Source organism: Mauremys reevesii, linkage group 4, assembly GCF_016161935.1.
Source record: "Mauremys reevesii isolate NIE-2019 linkage group 4, ASM1616193v1, whole genome shotgun sequence".
Lineage (NCBI taxonomy): Eukaryota > Metazoa > Chordata > Testudines > Geoemydidae > Mauremys > Mauremys reevesii.
The window spans coordinates 103,628,710-103,647,245 of NC_052626.1; the positions used below are offsets into that span (position 1 = coordinate 103,628,710).

General features: G+C 43.2%; 1 protein-coding gene across 11 annotated transcripts in view; it reads left to right on the forward strand.

Moving 5' to 3' along the window:
• Positions 1-18,536, forward strand: part of LOC120404838 (sodium/hydrogen exchanger 10-like) — a 304,962-nt gene that overhangs the window by 247,546 nt on the left and 38,880 nt on the right. Inside the window, exon 22 of one of the 11 annotated variants that reach the window (XM_039537857.1) lies at positions 6,143-6,322. The exons of the other annotated variants lie outside the window; for them this stretch is intronic. Within the exon in view, the coding sequence (XP_039393791.1) occupies positions 6,143-6,190 (48 nt within the window). The 3' untranslated portion in view covers positions 6,191-6,322. Of the gene's footprint in view, positions 1-6,142; positions 6,323-18,536 lie in introns of those variants that run through there. 11 annotated transcript variants of the gene reach the window in all.

An 18,536-nucleotide genomic window follows, 5' to 3' on the forward strand; every position in this document is an offset into this window, starting at 1 on the left:
TGGCTCCTATGCATAGGGGCAGCCAGGGGGCTCCAGTCTGCACGCTGCCCCCATCCCAAGTGCCACCCCCTCAGCTCCCATTGGCCGGGACTGACAGCCAATGGAAGCTGCAGGGGTGGTGCTTGAGGATGGGGCAGCCCACAGCAGAGCCACCTGGCCGTGCCTCCATGTAGGAGCCAGAGGGGGTCATGCCGCTGCTTCCAGGAGCTGCTTGAGATAAGCGCTGCCCCAAGCCTGCACCCCCGAGCCACCCCCAACCCCCTGCCCCAACCCTGATCCCTCTCCCCACTCCAAACCTTCTTGCATCCCAAATCCCTCATCACCAGCCCCACCCCCAAAGTCTGCACCCCCAGCCAGAGCCCTCACCCCACCATTCCCCCCAACCCCCTGCCCCAGCCCTGATCCCCTCCCACCCTCTGACCCCTGGGTCCCAGCCAAGAGCACCCTCCTACACCCCAGAGTCTGCACCTCCAACCGGAGACCGCACCCCCTACCCCACACTCTACCCACTAACCCAGAGCATCCTCCTGCACCCTGAACTCATTTCTGGCCCCACCTCAGAACCCGCACTCCCAACTAGAACCCTCCCCCCTCCCACACCCCAACCCCAGTTTTGTGAGCATTCATGGCTCGCCATATAATTTCTATACCGAGATGTGGCCCTCGCGCCAAAAAGTTTGCCCACCCCTGATCTAAGAAGTCTCAGCAGGTTCCTTAAAAAACAAATAAATAAAAATTATTCCTATATGGTGACCCTTCGTATCAAGCCTGTAAGCTTCCTCAGAATTCACTTTCAGGATACCTTTCCTCTCAACCTAATAAAGGAATCTCACAGGAAATATTTTAGATTTTATTAGTGTAATGATCAATGCAGTTGCTCTTTAGTTTTAGAATCATAGAAATGTAGGACTCAAAGGGTCCTTGATAGATCGTGTAGTCCAGTCTCCTGCACTAAGGCGGGACTAAGTTTTATCTAGACCATCCCTAACAGGTTTTTGTTTGACCTGTTCTTAAAAACCTCTAATGACAGTGAATCCACAACATCTTTAGATAATTTGTTCCAGTACTTAGTTACCCTTATCTTGTCTAACCTAAAATTCCCTTGCTGCAACATAAGCCTATTACTTCTTGTCCTCTTTTCAGCAGTTAAGGAGAACAATTTATCATCGTCCTCTTTATAACAATTTTTTAAGTACTTGAAGACTCTTGCCATGTCCCCCTTCAGTCTTTGCTTCTTTAGATTAAACAAATCCAATTTTTTCAATCTTTTCTCATAGTCATATTTTCCTAAACCTTTAATCATATTTGTTACTCGCCTCTGGACTTTCTGCAGTTTGTCCATATCTTTCCCAAAATGTGGTGCCCAACACTGCACAGTGCTCTAGCTGAGGCCTTATCAGTGCTGAGTAGAGTGGAAGAATTACTCCTCTCGTCTTGCTTGCAACACTTCTGCTAATATATCCCATAATGATGTTCACTTTTTTGTTTGCAATAGTATTACATTGTTGACTCTCATTTAGTTGGTGATCCACTGTAACCTCTAGACCTTTTTGTGCAGTACTGCTTCCTAGGTAGTCATTTCCCATTTTGTATATGTGCAATTGATTGTCCCTTCCAGGGCCGCCCGGTGGGGGGGGGGGGCAAGTGGGGCAATTTGCCCCAGGCCCCGGGCCCCCATAGGGGCCCCCATGAGAATATAGTATTCTGTAGTATTGCAACTTTTTTTTTATGTAAGGGGCCCCTGAAATTGCTTTGCCCCAGGCCCCCTGAATCATCTGGGCAGCCCTGATTCCTTCCTAAGAGTGATACTTTGTATTTTTCCTTATTGAATTTCATCCTATTTATTTCCAGCCATTTTTCTAGTTTGTCAAGATCATTTTGAATTCTAACCCTGTCCTCCAAACTGCTTGCAATCCCTCCCAGATTGGTATCATCCTAAAACTTTATAAGTATACCCTCTATACCATTATCCAAATCAATGATGAAGATACTAAATAGAGCCAGACCCTACACAGAGCCCTGTGGGACCCCACTCAATATGCCCTTCCAGCTTGACTATGAACTATTGATAACTGCTCTCTGAGTATGCTTTTCCAATCAGTTGTGTTATAGTAAGTTCATCTAGACTGCATTTCCCTAGTTTGCTTATGAGAAAGTCATGTCACGGAGTCACCAGGGCGATGCTCTGGAACTACTCCATATGAAGCCAGTCAGGACTCGGTGGGAGCCTCCTCTCTCTGAGCATACTGTTGCCAGGGCAAGAAGCTTACGCAGCTTTGACCTTCCTGGGTCTGACCTCGAATCATTTAGCATCCCCTTCCACACCATGCGCTTCCCACAGCAAGTCCACCTGGGCAGGGCTCCTGGGGAAGCCAGAGGGCTCTGCAGTCAGCAGTGACTCTCAGCCAGCATGTAGAACAGAAGAGTTTATTAGTAGACAGGAACACAGCATAGAACGGAGCTTGTTAGCATGGAAATCAGTTACTTTCAGCCAAAGTCTATCTTGGGGAGTGCTGGGTCAGAAGCCCAGGATTCCCCCTCTTCCAGTCCCCCCCAAGCAGACTGCCAGCTTCCAGCGACCCAACCTCAGATATCCCCGCTGCTGCTCCTCCTTGTCTTTGTTTCACTTCCCAGGCAAAGAGTCACCTGGTCGTCACCTGGTTGCATCCCCCTTCTGGGTTTCAGGTTACAAAGGGCACCAGTCATAGCATAGGTGCAGGCAAATGGAGCAACCTCACCTGCTCCAGGGGTCTCAGCCAAAGTCACACACCGCTATTCCCACCACCAAGGTGTTGGTGCAGCACACAGGGAAACGGAGACATACACAGTATTCATGCAAAACAGTAAAACTCACATAGGCTCAACAGTAAGACTCATACAACATAACAAGGGAAAATCCCCATTTTGTCACAGTGAAATAGTATAAAAAACCTTACTAAATTTTAGATATATCCCATCTACTGCTTCTCCCCTATCCACAAGGCTTGTTACCCTGTCAAAGAAGAATATTAGGTTGGTTTGACATAATTTGTTCTTGACAAATCCATGTTGATTGTTACTTATCACCTTATTATACTGTAGGTGCTTACAATTTGATTAGTTACTCCATTATGTTTCTGGGTACTGAAGTTAAGCTGATGGGTCTATAATTCCCTGGGTTGTCCTTATTCTCCATTTTATAGATAGATAGGTACTATATTTGCCATTTTCCAGTCCTCTGGGATAGAATCATAGAAGATTAGAGTTGGAAGATACCTCAGGAGGTCATATAGTTCAACCCCCTGCTCAAAGAAGTACCAATTCCAAGTAAATCTCTCCCATTCTCCATGAGTTCTCAAAGATAATCGCTAATGGCTCAGAAATCTTTTCAGCCAGTTCTCTGAGTATTTTAGGATGTATTTTGTCAGACCCTGACAATTTGAAGACATCTAACTTGTCTAAGGCCTTGTCTTCAAGTACAACTATAGTGGAGCAGCTGCACTGGTGCAGCTGCGCCACTGTAGTACTTTAGTGAAGACACTACTACTAATCAACTTCCCTGAGAGGCAGTAGCTAAAGCCTGGTCTACACTACGCGTTTAAACCGGTTTTAGGAGCATTAAACCGATTTAACGCCACACCCGTCCACACTAAGAGGCCCTTTATATCGGTATAAAGGGCTCTTTAAACCAGTTTCTGTACTCCTCCCTAACGAGAGGAGTAGCGCTAATATCGGTATTACCATATCGGATTAGGGTTAGTGTGGCCGCAGATCGACGGTATTGGCCTCCGGGCGGTATCCCACAGTGCACCACTGACCGCTCTGGACAGCAATCTGAACTCGGATGCAGTGGCCAGGTAGACAGGAAAAGCCCCACGAACTTTTGAATATTTCCTGTTTGCCCAGCGTGGAGCTCCGATCAGCACGTGTGGTGATGCAGTTAAAAATCAAAATAAAGAAAGAGCTCCCGCATGGACCATGCAGACGTGATCGCTGTAAGGGCAGGCAAATCTGTTCTATCAGCGCTCCGTTACAGAAGACGAATTAAAAACATTTTAAAAAAATCTCCAGACAGACGGCATAGCAGGGACTCAGTGCACTGCTGCGTGACAAGCGTAACGGAAAGCCAAAGAATCAAATGGACGCTCATGGACTGGAGGACTCAAGCTATCCCACAGTTCCTGCAGTCTCCGAAAAGCATTTGCATTCTTGGCTGAGCTCCAAATGCTTCTAGGGTCAAACACAGTGTCCGCGGTGGGTCAGGGCATAGCTCGGCAATTTACGCACCCCCCCACCCACCCCCAGAAGTGAAAGGGAAAACAATCCTCTCTTGACTCTTTTACATGTCACCCTATCTTTACTGAATGCTGCAGATAGACGGGATGGTGCAGCACTCAACACCAACATCCTTGCTCCCCCCCCACCATGGGTGGCTGATGGTGCAATATGACTGATATCCATTGTCATCATCAGCCTATTGGCACATGGGGCAGTGCAAAAGGACTGGTAACCATGCCGACTAGCATCCGTGAGGTCGATCAAGGGCGCCTGGCCCTAATTTTTCCTGGTAGATGGTGCAGTATGGCTGGTAACCATCCTCATCATAGCAACAGGGGGCTGAGCTCCATCAGCCCCCACCCTTCATGTGTAAAGAAAAGATTCAATTGCCCCTGGACTAGCAGAGGGATGCTGGGCTCCTCTCCTCCACACTCCTTACTGTCCTGTCTGGACTATCATAGCAGCTGGAGGCTGCCTTCCACTCATTTCTCACTAACAAGTCACTGTGTCTTATTCCTGCATTCTTTATTACTTCATCACGCAAGTGGGGGGGACAATGCTACGGTAGCCCAGGAAGGCTGGGGGAAGAACGGAATCAACAGGTGGGGTTGCTGCAGGAGCACCCCCTGTGAATAGCATACAGCTCATAATTTCTGCTGGATCTGACACAGAGCAGCTGTGCTCTCTGGTTCTATGATACAGTGGTTCTCTAGTACACTTGCCCATATTCTAGGCAAGACTGATTCTATTTTTAGATACCAAAAAGGAGGGATTGACTCAGGGAGTCATTCCCAAGTTTGGCTTTTGCGCCCCTGGCTAAGAGCAGCCAGGGGCACTTATGACAGCAACAGATGGTGCAGTGCAAAAGGACTGGTAACCATGATCATCTTTTTACCAATTTATGGATTGGTAGATGGTACAGTATGGCTGGTAACCATCTCTGCTGTCATGAAAAAGCAAAAGCATGCTGCTGTGTAGCGCTGCTGAATCGCCTCTGTCAGCGGCATCTAGTACACATACGGTGACAGTCACAAAAGGCAAAACAGGCTCCATGATTGCCATGCTATGGCATCTGCCAGGGCAATCCAGGGAAAAAAGCCGCGAAATGCTTGTCTGCCGTTGCTTTCCCAGAGGAAGGAGTGACTGATGACATTTACCCAGAACCACCCGCAACAATGATTTTTGCCCCATCAGGCACTGGGATCTCAACCCGGAAATTCCAAGGGGTGGGGGAGGCTGCGGGAACTATGGGATAGCTATGGAATAGCTACCCACAGTGCAACGCTCCAGAAGTCGATGCTAGCCTCGGACCGTGGACGCACACCACCGATTTAATGTGTTTAGTGTGGCCATGCGCACTCGATTTTATACAATCTGTTTTACAAAACCGGTTTATGCAAATTCGGAATAGTCCCGTAGTGTAGACGTACCCTAAGTCAACAGGAGAAGCTCTCCCATCGACATAGCACAATCTACCTGAGGGAGTTAAGTCTGTATAACTATGTTGCTCGAGATGTTGATTTTTCACCCTCCCCCCCCCCGAGCAATATAGTTATACCGATATAGGTCTGTAGTGTAGACCTGGCCTAAGTAATTCTTAACTTGTTCTTTCCCTATTTTAGCCTCAGATCCTACCACATTTACACTGATGTTCAGTATGTTATTTATTCAATCACTGCTAACCTTTTTGGTGAAAACTGAAATAAATAAGGCATTTACCACTTCAGCCATTGCTGCATTTTTTGTTATTGTGTTTCCCTTCTCATTGAGTAATGAGTCTACTCTGTCCATGGTCTTTCTCTTGCTCCTAATGTATTTGTAAAATGTTTTCTTGTTGCCCTTTATGTCCCTAGCTAATTTAATCTCATGTTGTGCCTTGATTTAGTGGATATACTCCAGTCTTTCTCACTCGGAAAGATTGCCTTACCAGTGAGTGAAGTGATTATGGATCCAGCAAAAGAGATGTGGTAAACACCAACCATAATGACCCCAACGTCCCATAAGGTGGACAAAAATACCAAGTCCCACCTAAAAGGGCTGAATTCTTCTATACCCGTCTGGTGCACTTCTCATTCACGGTGATGGTAGGCTCCATTTGCAGGCTCCATTTACCCTAAATAATTTAATAAGGCAAATTAAATAAACTAGAAAAAAGCAGAAATATGCCTGGCAGACAGCTAGCTTACTAGTTTTCTTTTATAATTGAATAACAATTATCAAATGAACCTTGTATGTACTGAAAAAGCAAGAAACATTATGGAGTATTAAAATACTTATATCTGTTGTGTATTAGATATCTTCTGTCTTGAAAAGGTAAACGGTGTATATTAGCACTTTAAGAGCAAAAGATTCTATTAGAATAGTGCATTTGTTGTATAGTGCTCTTAGAAGAATTCAGATTTCTAATCAGTATTCTCTAATTTAAAATAACCACTTCTGTAAATGTCTCAGTAGTAATGACATGATGTTAACACTTGTCTCAATTATGTATTTGGATAACACTGGGAAAAATTAGGAATAATTATTTTTATTTTATTCCCACCCCATTTTTTATCTATATCTCCTCAGATTTTTGTTTTATTTTTATTATTTTCATTGTCAATTGCTATAGCATCTGCCACCATAGACTACTTAAAATTAAATAAATACATAAAGTACTTAATGTGGATGGTCAAAATGTCGGCCACCTCTTACTGAGAAAAACAGAGCCTTGCATTCATGTCAGTAGTCAGCTATGCTGACGCCATTCCCTGAAAGTTATGAAATTTAGGTTCTGGTGGATAGTTAGAGGAAGGGAGCTCCATAATCAGGGATACGGAGAGCACACTGCTGCTGATTCTAGAAATTTCTATTCTGAGAACTGATAGCAAAAATGTCCTAAATGATCTCTCATTTAGGGCTTTAAAGGTCATATCTGATGTCTTGAATTATACTTAGAAGTAATTGGGTATCTGAGCACAGATAATTGCAGTAAAAAGTTTTTGCCTTCATAGTTATAGACACCGCTGTAGTCTCAAGAAAAAATATCTATGAAATTCACACACCCCCTCCAAAAATATGAAAAAAAAACTGTGGGTTTTTTTTTGTTTTGTTTTGTTTTTTGTATAAAGAAAATGACATCAAACCTCAGTATGCTAAAATGCCTCATATTCTGATTTCCTGCAGGAAAACTCTCAGAGTACAGGTTGCAAACCCCCTGCAAAGAAATACATAAAGCAACTACTTGATCAAACATTCACACTTTCACAAAATAATACAAAATTGACTTCATGGTGTTCTGTGACATTGCCTTCACGAGTAGGATTTTCCCAGTCATTAATAGCTCCCCACTCACCCATTCAAATTTGCTCTGTAAAGTTATTCCTGAAGATTTTATGTTCCCAGTCTGAGAGAGAGAGTGTGTATGTATTTTTATTAAATGCTTGCAAAAACTCAATTGTGAGGATTAGCAGACCAGACTGTCTGAGAATAGCAGATAAATCAAAACACAAATTTCTAATTACCATGCTCATAAATGTCCCAATCTCTGGTCTAGGGAAAGCATTAAAACTTATTCCTGATCATGACAACAGTGTTTAATCTTTGGGAAAAGAGTCAAGTTTGGCAAAAATGGTTCTTTTTTTTATATTCAATTTAAGGTTTAGTTAAGTATTTCTGCAGCTCTGGGAAAAATCATTCTGTTAGGACTCTGGACATAGGATTGATTTAGGCCCTACAGGGCTCAGTCAGAGGACTGCAGCTATTTCCACTATGTTACAGAAAGAAGACCCTGTATGTGAGGATCATCAAATGAGACTGTAACTAGGAAGGAAACTTAGGAAGTAACCTGAAAGTTAATTTGTGGACCCCAAGAGTTAGAGAAAAGGCTGGAAAAGCTTAAATTGCTATCAACTCCCATCTGCCTGCTATGACACTTTTTTCATCATAAAATATAACATTCTTCAGTGTTCTACTTGATGGGTTTTTTAATCATATCTAAAGTGTGTGTGTGTCTGTGTGTGAGAGAGAGAGATGAATAGTGCTTAAAATATGGCTTAAAAGAGAAGTGCAAAGATTTGGATTCTCCCTATTGGATGCTCTGAAGAACTCCCTGGTGTGGGGGGGACCCACCAGCAATTACACTGTACAATTTTGCTTGTGGGGAAGACAAATCAGCAGTAGCTCCTCTAAAAGATCCTTGTAGTTTTTACATGGAAAATGGCCTTTTTCAAAGGTCTTGTCTAAACTGGTGGTGATGTGTAAGGTACATGTAGCTATATGCCACAGTTAAAAAAAAAAAAAAAAAAAAAAAAAAAGCAGGCTTGTTCACACTGTGGTGTATAGCTACCTATCATAGTGAAAGGTTCTGGCAGGGGGGAGACAGCGGGGACTGCCAGAGCCTTTCCTTGCTGGAGTCTTTCCCTGAGGCATAGAGAGGCTCCAGTGGCAGGGATGCAGTGGTACACTACTCTGCTAAAAACAGTAGTGGGAACAATAGTAGTGGGAATATCAATAGTGTGAACATTGGTTGTGTAGAGAACTATGTAGGGTATATATCCTAAGGTTCTAATTGTCTTTACTCTACTTGCCTAAATAGTGCCTCATTGTTTATGCTGTTGTTTATACCCATGCTAGGTTGGCATGCAGTGTATGTACTCTACATGCCACCATAAATGTAGACATAGCCCTAAAGTCCATCCTAGTAATGGAAGAATTAGTCTGCAGCTGTTCATCTAGGAAATATTCTGTTGCTGTTGGGGCCCATAGATAAGCAGAAATAAGAGTAGAGTAGCAGATAGTACAATTCATCAGGAAGGCAAGAACAAGAAGGATCTTGGGGCAGGGCGAGTTGTTCATCTGTGAGTGGGGCTATGATTGGCTAACCCACGATGGGACCAAACAAATGATGGGATGTCCTTGTCCTTGCATAGAAGTTCAGGACTGAGGTGAAGTTGGGATACAGAGAGACCTGAGAAGCAGGGTGAATTGTGAGAGAAAAAAATGCAAAAAATTGTTACAAATTAGTTTATATTGCTTCAAGTTTAGTGAGCTGGAAGTGAAATAAGTTGAGATATCTGCAGTGTTTGTAAATTGGCTAGTAATGGTTTGCTGATTATTATTTTAAAATTATTTTAAGTTGTTTTTCAGTTCTCTAATCCTCTTAGGATCTTTGCTTGACTAGGAGAGTGTGATACTTAACAGAGACTCTCCAGGACCTGTTCAAAGATAGCTAAATCATTACCCGGCATGGTAGGGGAAGGAGGTTCAGAAGTAACGTTAGTACTTTTGCTCCATTATTCTGCAGGAGCTGTGAACATCACAAAGATAATTCTTTTGGTTTCCAAGGCAAAGTGAGAGTATGTTCTTTTCTCAAGGCCTGATCCCAAACCCAGTGAAGTCAATGGAAATACTCCTATTAACTAAATTAGGGTTTGGATCAAGTCTTCAGAGCACTGCCTGGCAATCGCTGGAACCATGCTGTAGCTATACGTAAGGCAATGGAGTGAAGGACAATATTAGGGCTTTTATAGAAAAAATGGCAACCCTGTAGAATGATCAGGGTTGAAAAACTGAGGACTCCATTTGGCTGATAATTTTCTGCACTGATGACTGTTTTGAGGAAGTTGTACAGTTATATCTTATGATTAAAATGTATTTCATACGTGTGACCAGGGCCGGCGCCAGGCAACAGCCAAGGTGCTTGGAGTGGCCAATGGGAAGGGGCGGCATGTCCGGGTCTTCGGTGGCAATTCGATGACGGGTCCCTCAGTCCCTCTTGGAGCGAAGAACCCACTGCCGAATGGCAGAGCTGCTGCTGAACTGCAGCTGATTGTGGCTTTATCTTTTCTTTTCTTTTTTTATTTTCGCTTTGCTGCTTGGGGTGGCAAAGAAGCTGGAGCTGGCCCTGCGTGTGACAAATTAATCTCTTTACTGTTTGAGTTTTTAAATCAAAATTATGCCTGGATCTAGTAAAAAATATCAGGTGACTTTATAGTGTTTTTAGGGGGGCTATATTTGTATGACTACTAATATTAAGATTTTTTTTAAAGCTATGTTAGGAATAAGTACATTAAAAAACCTGTACTAATGGTGAAACTGACCAGATCAAACCACTTCTCTTTTGTCTAATAATATATGTAAATTGTTTTTGATTAACTACTTCATAGTGCTTTATAGAACATCCATATTCATGTTAAATTTTTTAGTAATTTTAGCACATTGCAACCCATAACAGTCATTACTGTTGTTTCTGAACACCGAATAAAAATTTGCTCTCTGAAGTGGCATTTTTGCTTTTTCTGATATTCAGCTTAAATGCTAGAAATAGCCAGATCATTTTCTTTTCCATGATTTGTGTGTCAGAAATCTTTCAGAAATTTTTAATGTATACAAGAGCATTTATTTTTCTGTCACTTATCTATTTAGCACACAGTTAGAAAATGACATTCATAGTTATAAAAACGAAATTTACTCATTTTATGTATATTTATGGTTAGCTTGCTTATTTTATTTGCATTTTTATTTCCTTGTTAGTTCCTATTTGAAGAATGTATGTGATATGTAGGGAAATTTTCATGAGATCCAAACCATTTAAATATTTAGAGGTATTTAAAATATATTTGTATTATACTTCTGTAAATTGAAACCTTTAAGAAATGTGGTTTGTGCCAACTAAGAAGTTTTGTGGGCTGCATGAGGGTATCCATAAACACATGGATCCTTTTTCAAAACAGTATTTGTTAAATGAAGTATTCATTCATGGAATATTTGAAACCACTAAATACCGAAATGTTTCATTTGTCTGCAAGCTTGTTCTTCTATAGGCAATGTGAGGAGGGTTCATCTCTGTACTTTTCTGTTTATCTTGAATACATTTTGAATACTGCCTGCAGATGTGGTTGCCCCATCTCAAAAAAAACGTACTGGAGTTGGAAAAGGTTCAGAAAAGGGCAACAAAAATTATTAGAGGTATGGACAGCTTCCATATGAGGAGAGATTAATAAGATTGGGACTTTTCAGCTTGGACAAGAGACAACTAAGGGGGGATATGACAGAGATCTATAGAATCATGATGGGTGTGGAGAAAGTAAATAAAGAAGTGTTATTTACTCCTCATAATGCAAGAACTAGGGGTCACCAAATTAAATTAATAGGCAGCAGGTTTAAAACAAACAAAAGGAAGCATTTCTTCACACAACGCACAATCAACCTGTGGAACTCTTTGCCAGAGGATGTTGTGAAGGCCAAGACTATAACAGGGTTCAAAAAAGAACTAGATAAATTCATGGAGAACAGGTCCATCAATTTATATTAGCCAGGATGGGCAGGGCTGGTGTCCCTAGCCTCTGTTACCTGTTCTGTTCATTCCCTCTGGGGCACCTGGCATTGATGACTGTCGGAATACAGGATACTTGCCTAAATGGACCTTTGGTCTGACCCAGTATGACCATTCTTATGTTCTTTTCCTTTTCTGTAAAGAGCCATTTTCCAGGTACAGTATTTTATTTATTGTTCTATTTTGATTGAATTTATGTAGATGTTCAAGTCCAGCATGTTAGTCTAAATGTCTTAACCACTCAATAGCTGAGGGAAGGGCGCTGTGCAAGTCTATGAGGGAACCATGCAGCCCTTGCCGATGGATGCAGACTTGGAAGTATATGGTGTACTTCGTCTAACTGCCACAATGGCAAAGGCCCTACTTACAGTCATTTGCAGCATATCTGATCAGTCTACATCTGAAACAACTGAGCTTTGTCTATAGATGGCGATGGTGTGGAAGATTAAAATCAGAGGCCTGGACTGTTGCATTGGTCACAAGATTGGCATTGGCTATTTGAAGCTTGTTCTTGCCAGCTGCAGGTGACATATGGTGTATGGAAAGCTGAGGACCAGTTGGGAGGGGTCAAGGAACTGCCAAAGGAGAAGGGGGCCACCCAGACCCAGGGAGCCACAGGACTTGAAGGCTCCCCTAGAAGAGACTGTTCAGCTAGGATCCCCTCAGGACTGATTGGGCCTCGAGCAGTGGTCACTGTGAGGATCAAAGGTGCAGAATGTAAAGCAGTGCTTGACACTGGATCACAAGGGACTATTATATTGCAGCCATTCTACCAACTGATGTGTAGGCACCTGCTATTACTCCTGGGGGAATTCTGCACCAAAAAATCACCAAATCCCCTCTGTCTAATAGTAATGTAGCTAGTATTGACCCTTTACTTCTAGTTCTTCTTTGAGTGCTGTCCCTGTGGGTACTCCAATTCAGCGCCATTGATCAGAGATTTTCTGTAGAAGTGACTGGTCGGGCCATGCATGTGCCATAGCTGTCTTGCGGCGCCGTTGGAGTCTGTTCAGCGTGCGCACAGCCCGACCCCCTCAGTTTCTTCTCAACCATCCTCAACTGAAGACGGAGCTCAGGGCAGTGCGACAGCTTCTCCCTCAGAGATAAAAAAAAATAGAATCATAGGACTGGAAGGGACCTTGAGAGGTCTTCTAGTCCAGTCCTCTGCACTCATGGCAGGACTAAGTATTATCTAGATCATCCCTGACAGGTGTTTGTCTAACCTGCTCTTAAAAATCTCCAATGATGGAGATTCCACAACCTCTCTAGGCAATTTATTCCAGTGCTTAACCACCCTGACAATTAGGAAGTTTTTCTTAATGTCCAATCTAAACCTCCCTTGCTGCAATTTAAGCCCATTGCTTCTTGTCCTGTCCTCAGAGGTTAAGAAAAACGATTTTTCTCCCTCCTCCTTGTAACAACCTTTTACGTACTTGAAAACTGTTATGTTCCCTCTCAGTCTTCTCTTTTCCCGACTAAACAAACCCAATTTTTTCAATCTTCCCTCATAGGTCATGTTTTCGAGACCTTTTAAATAGATTTTTTTCCTTAGCTAAATAGTTAATTAGTTTGTGGTGTTTAAAAAAAATTAACTTTTCTTCCTTCCCTGTTTCCCAGCTTCCTTCAAAGCATGGACTGCAAAAGTTCTCAGTACACTTCAGACACTAGTTTGATCATGCCAGGCTTTAAAAGATGTGGCTCCTGCAGGGAGGCCATGCCTCAGTCTTACGGGCACTTTCTCTGTGTGAGATGCCTCAGTGAGACGCACATACCATTCAAATGCACCCATTGCAACAACTTGAAGGCAAGAGCCTGGCGTGACCAGGATTTCCGCCTCAGAATGATCCTTATGGAAAAATTGCTCCAACCAGGATCAGAAAAGGACACCGTGAAGCCTTCGCCCAAGTGCCCACCTACTCGGTCTGAACCGACCAAGAGCACAGCCCCATCAGCTGAAGAAAAGAGGAAGTGAGCCTCGACCTCTCCGCAGAGGGAACCGCACAGAAAGAAACTGTCTCCTGCGATGTCATTACCATCGGTGCTAATGACCCCGACAGTCAGTGCGTATGACTTCCCCAGCACCTCCAGCACCAGCCACACCATACATAAGAGCAAGGAGTCGAGACATGAACCATGCCACATCTCCTCCTCTGCACCGACCGTATCAACAACCACATTGGAGTTGGCACCAACCATGCAACCTCAGCCAGAGCCAACTATGACCATGTCTTGCTCAGCGCCACTACCTTGCCTGGCACTGCAATGGGCCCACCCACCCCGACAAAGGCAAAACAGAAGACACCTAAACACCTGACTGCCATAGATAAAACATTGGCACCGCATCCACTGGCACCACAACAATTTTTAACTCAGAAAGACATAATTGTTGCATGAGTGCCCCAATCACCTCTCCTTGACACAGAAGGACCACCAGTCCTCTCATAACTGAGTCACCTATGGCACCGTCGATGTTGAGTGATAGTGACAATGAGGACCAAAAGGATGGAGTCTTTTCACCACAATGCTCCCCTACACCTCAACATAAATCTGCTGGGGGGGACACAGCAACCTAAAGACCATCAGGCACAACCTCACTACCCATCATACGGCCCACCATGGATGGATCCTCCCATGGCATTCCCCATGCAGTGGCCACCTTGGGACCCATGGGCAGCATACAAAACCTGTTACAATCGAACCTCCTCACCACCTACAGGAGTACTCCAATTCCCTCCTATATCTTCATGGCTATCATGATGTGCAGAGCCTCATGGCTTCTGTCATCCGGTATACCAAAAGAACTCCAAGTAAATGTAGAGGACCTACCTTTCAACGAGAACAAACTATTCTCCTCAAAAACTGATGAAATTCTTCATACCATGAAGGACTCTCATGTGACTTTTCGCACGCTTAGCGTCTATACACCACCCCCAAGAGGAAACAATACCAACCCCACCACCGAGACAAAGATACTCAATACACCTGCCCTCATCTGAGGTTGGCAGACACCTCAACACCAACAGGCAAAATCACAAGTGGCATCTCAACCCGCAGGAAACAAACCACAGTTTTGAATGCTTGGTTGAGGGCCTGAACAACCCCCCCTTTACATCAGCACCTACTGTGATGGGTTACCCCCCCTCCAGGGTGCCACCTGATGTACTGGAGTCCTACTGAGCCCACCTGTTCCACCAGCCTGGGCTCCCTCACCCTGTCTTGCTGTGCCAGGCCCTCAGGTCTCTTCTAGCAGACACACAGGTAGGAACACACCCAGCTGCAGAAAGCCACAAACGCTGAGATCAACTCTGCATGGGAAGGGTCAGCTTGGGGATTGCTCAGCACTCAAGTGCACACTCCCTCTGGGGTGCAATCCCAAAATTGTATTGTCTTGCACTGCACAGAAAACTGTACAGTGTAAGCTCATGAAATTCGCTCCCTCGCACAATGTGGAGGAAGATATGCACAGCTTTTTGCCCCTCCACCCCCAGTTATAAATTGCACAAACTGGGTTTATAGAAAACAAAACAAGTTTATTAACTACAAAGAATAGATTTTAAGTGACTATAAGTGGTAGCAAATAGATCAAAGCTGATTACCTTAGTAATAAACAAAAACCACAAAATGATCTTAACACACTAGATAGGTAGGATATAAATTAGCAAATTCTCATCCTGAATGATAAACAGGCTGGCAGACTCTTAAGGCACAAGTTGCCTTGGCTTTCCCAGGTTTTCATACACCAGCTAAAGATCCTTCTAGCCTGGGACCATCACTTCCCAGTGTGTTGTTGCAGGGAGAGTGAAGTACCATCATGATATCATTGTCCCCCTTTTATATCTTCTTCCTACTTGCTGGAAAGCTGTTTTGCTGTGACCTGGGTCAAACAGTTCCCATTGTATAGTGCTATCTCTGAGAGGTTTCTATTGTACACAGTTCCTGGGGTTATCCTTGTGATTGTGTGCATTCCTCAATAAGCCATTAACATTGTTTGTCCTTTTTACTGTTGTACCTGAAAGGCTGTTTGTGAGTGCTTTCAACCGCACATATTTCAGTAACACATACATAACCAAACTTCATAACTTTACATACGATGATAACAAATACAATCCAACGAGATATTAATGTCTAGCAGATGGAGAATTTTAAAATGATGCCTCATAGGATATACTTTATACAAAACATACTAGCTACATGACAGTGGTGAATATTGGGCTGTCAGGGTGTCACACCTACCCGCCCATTTGGTCAAGGTCTTCTCACTGCATGAGTGGGATGTGCAAAAGGAGTAGAACATAACATCAGACTCTTCACAGAGAGATCTAGGAAGATTGCTCTCTCAGAGATGGATGACGTGTGTCATCTTCAGGAGCTGATTGCAAATGGCATCATTACAAAGTCCCACAGCCCATATGCTTCACCCATTGTGGTGGTCTGTAAAAGGAATGGGACAATCCAGATGTGTATCAACTACTGCACTCTAAACAGCTATACTGTGGTTGACCAGTATGCCATGACTCGAGTACAAGATGCCTTAAACTGTTTGCTGGGAAGCAAGTGGTTCACAGTATTGGATCTTCAAAGTGGATACTACAAAATCCCCCTGGGAGCAGAAGATAAGGAGAAGCCAGCCTTCATCTGCCCTCAAGGGATTTCTGGGGCACCTGCCACATTTCAACGTCTTATGGAGAAAGCTGTGGGAGACATGAACTTACTGCAAGTCTTAGTTTATTTGGATGACCTGATTGTATTTGGAAGAACATTTGGAGGAGCATGAAGAAAGACTTCTTAAAGTGCTTAACAGGTTGGAGGCCTATGGACTGAAGCTTTCCATTGATAAATGCCAATTCTGCAGACCATCAGTGAAGTACATGGGTCACATCGTGTCTCAAGAGGGTGCAAGTACTGATCTGGATAAAATAGAAGCACTCACTACATGGCCACACCCAAGTAATTACAGAGAGCTTAAGACCTTTCTCAGAGTTAGTGGTTACTATTGCAAGTTTGTGAAGTATTATGCTACCATCACAAAGCCTCTGAAGGATCTTACCAGGGGATGCCCATCCAGCAAGAAAAAATCTAAGACCAAGAGTAAGGGGAGGTCCCCAAGGCCACCTGAGCAGAAACACTATGGCCCCTTAGAGCCTTTTGGACCACGATGAGACGAGAGATGTGAAAGGGCTTTATGAGAAATCATTAACTGCCTAACTCATGCTCCCGTCCTAGTCTTTGCTGACCCAAGCAAGCAATTTATCCTACATACAGATGCCAGTTTAGAGGGTTTAGGAGTGGTCCTATACCAGGAAGTTGAAGACAAACATAAAGCTGTGACCCTTGCCAGCCGAGGGCTGTCAGATAGTGAAACTCGCTACCCCATCCACAAGCTGGAGTTCTTGGCCTTGAAATGGGCCATCACTGAGAAGTTTTGTGATTACTTGTATTGTGCTAGATTTCAAATATGGACAGACAACAATCCACTGACTTACGTGTTAACAAGTGCTAAGCTGGATGCCATAGGGCAGAGATGGGTGGCTAGCTATGAGTTTAGCATTCAGTACCGATCAGAGAGAAGCAATGCCACATTCCCCCTCTCTCCCAGAAAGTCCTAAGTACCGCCAAACAGCTGTTAGGCGGTGGTTGGGAAGTGCTGGGAGGGGAAGGAGTGGGAACATAGTGCACTCGGGGGGAGGAGATGGGGGTGGGGGCAGGGCAGCTTGGCTGCTGGTGGGTGCTAATTTTTCCCCATGGGTTCTGCAGCCGTGCAGCACCCACAGAGTAGGCACCTATGCCAGCCTTGATTTGCTGCTGGCTCCATGTGACAGAAGGATTACAAAAGGAATTGTTCAAATGGGCTGCCATGAGCAGGGCTAGCCTTAGGAAAAATGGTGCCCTGGGAGGAGTGATGCAGTTCCCCCCCCACCCCCTGCAGGAGAAGAGCTTGGAACATCCTACTCAATAAATGAACAAGCTGCTTACAGTAATTAAAATAATGTCATCCTGTGCTCAAATTGCTTGTGCTAATAAGGCTAATTGACAACAGCAAGCATTAACTGTGATTAGTCATATGCATCTAATATCATCACCAGTGCCTATAATTTTCTACATAGAGGGAATTTCACATCTGTTTAAAATCATTTGTCTGCTGTCTGCATTGGTGTTCTTTCTTATATTATTCTATAAAAGAGATTCTTCTAATCATCTACTGTACATAAAAGTTGGTCTTTTTCAAACATGTGAAGTGCTAGATGTTGGAGAATAGCATACCACCTACTTTATTCTTAAGCATATGTATTTATATTTAATTAATAAATTTGAGTTTCCACTATATTGCATTAATCAAAAATCTCTTTATGCGAGTTCCCTATTCTACAGGATGTAGATTGCTTACAACAGAACGTTCCACTGATGGAATTAATCAACAGGAGGTATTTCATGGTAAAAAAGATGGGCCAAAAAGTTCAGTTTTGTAGGAATTTAATCGGTATTTCTTTTTGATATCCAGAAAGAAATACTTATCGGGGGATATATGTTCCAAGGTTTTACATGATTCCCAGTGTTAGTAAACTTTTTTTTCTGTAAGTGATACAATATTTATTTTAGAGTAGAAGCAAATATCAGAAAAATAATATACAAAAATAGGTAACTGAATTAACTTTTAATCTGATAGATTTTATAAAATGATTTTTCACGAGAATAAAAAAATCTGTATATAAAATATAACAGCACATTTAAAAGAATAAAGAAGAACGTAACTAGTGAAAAATGTTAATTTTTTTAAAATTGAGACAATGTTTCCATAACTCAAACCTCTAGCGAGAGAGAATGCAAAGTATTAGACCCTTCTACTTCAATCAGGTCTGCACAGGAAGAGCCCGACACGCACATGGAGCCCCATGAACTGAAAACAGTCTACATAGGGGTGCAGAGGTCTGCATTAGCAGATCTGATCAGGACCCAAAAAACACAT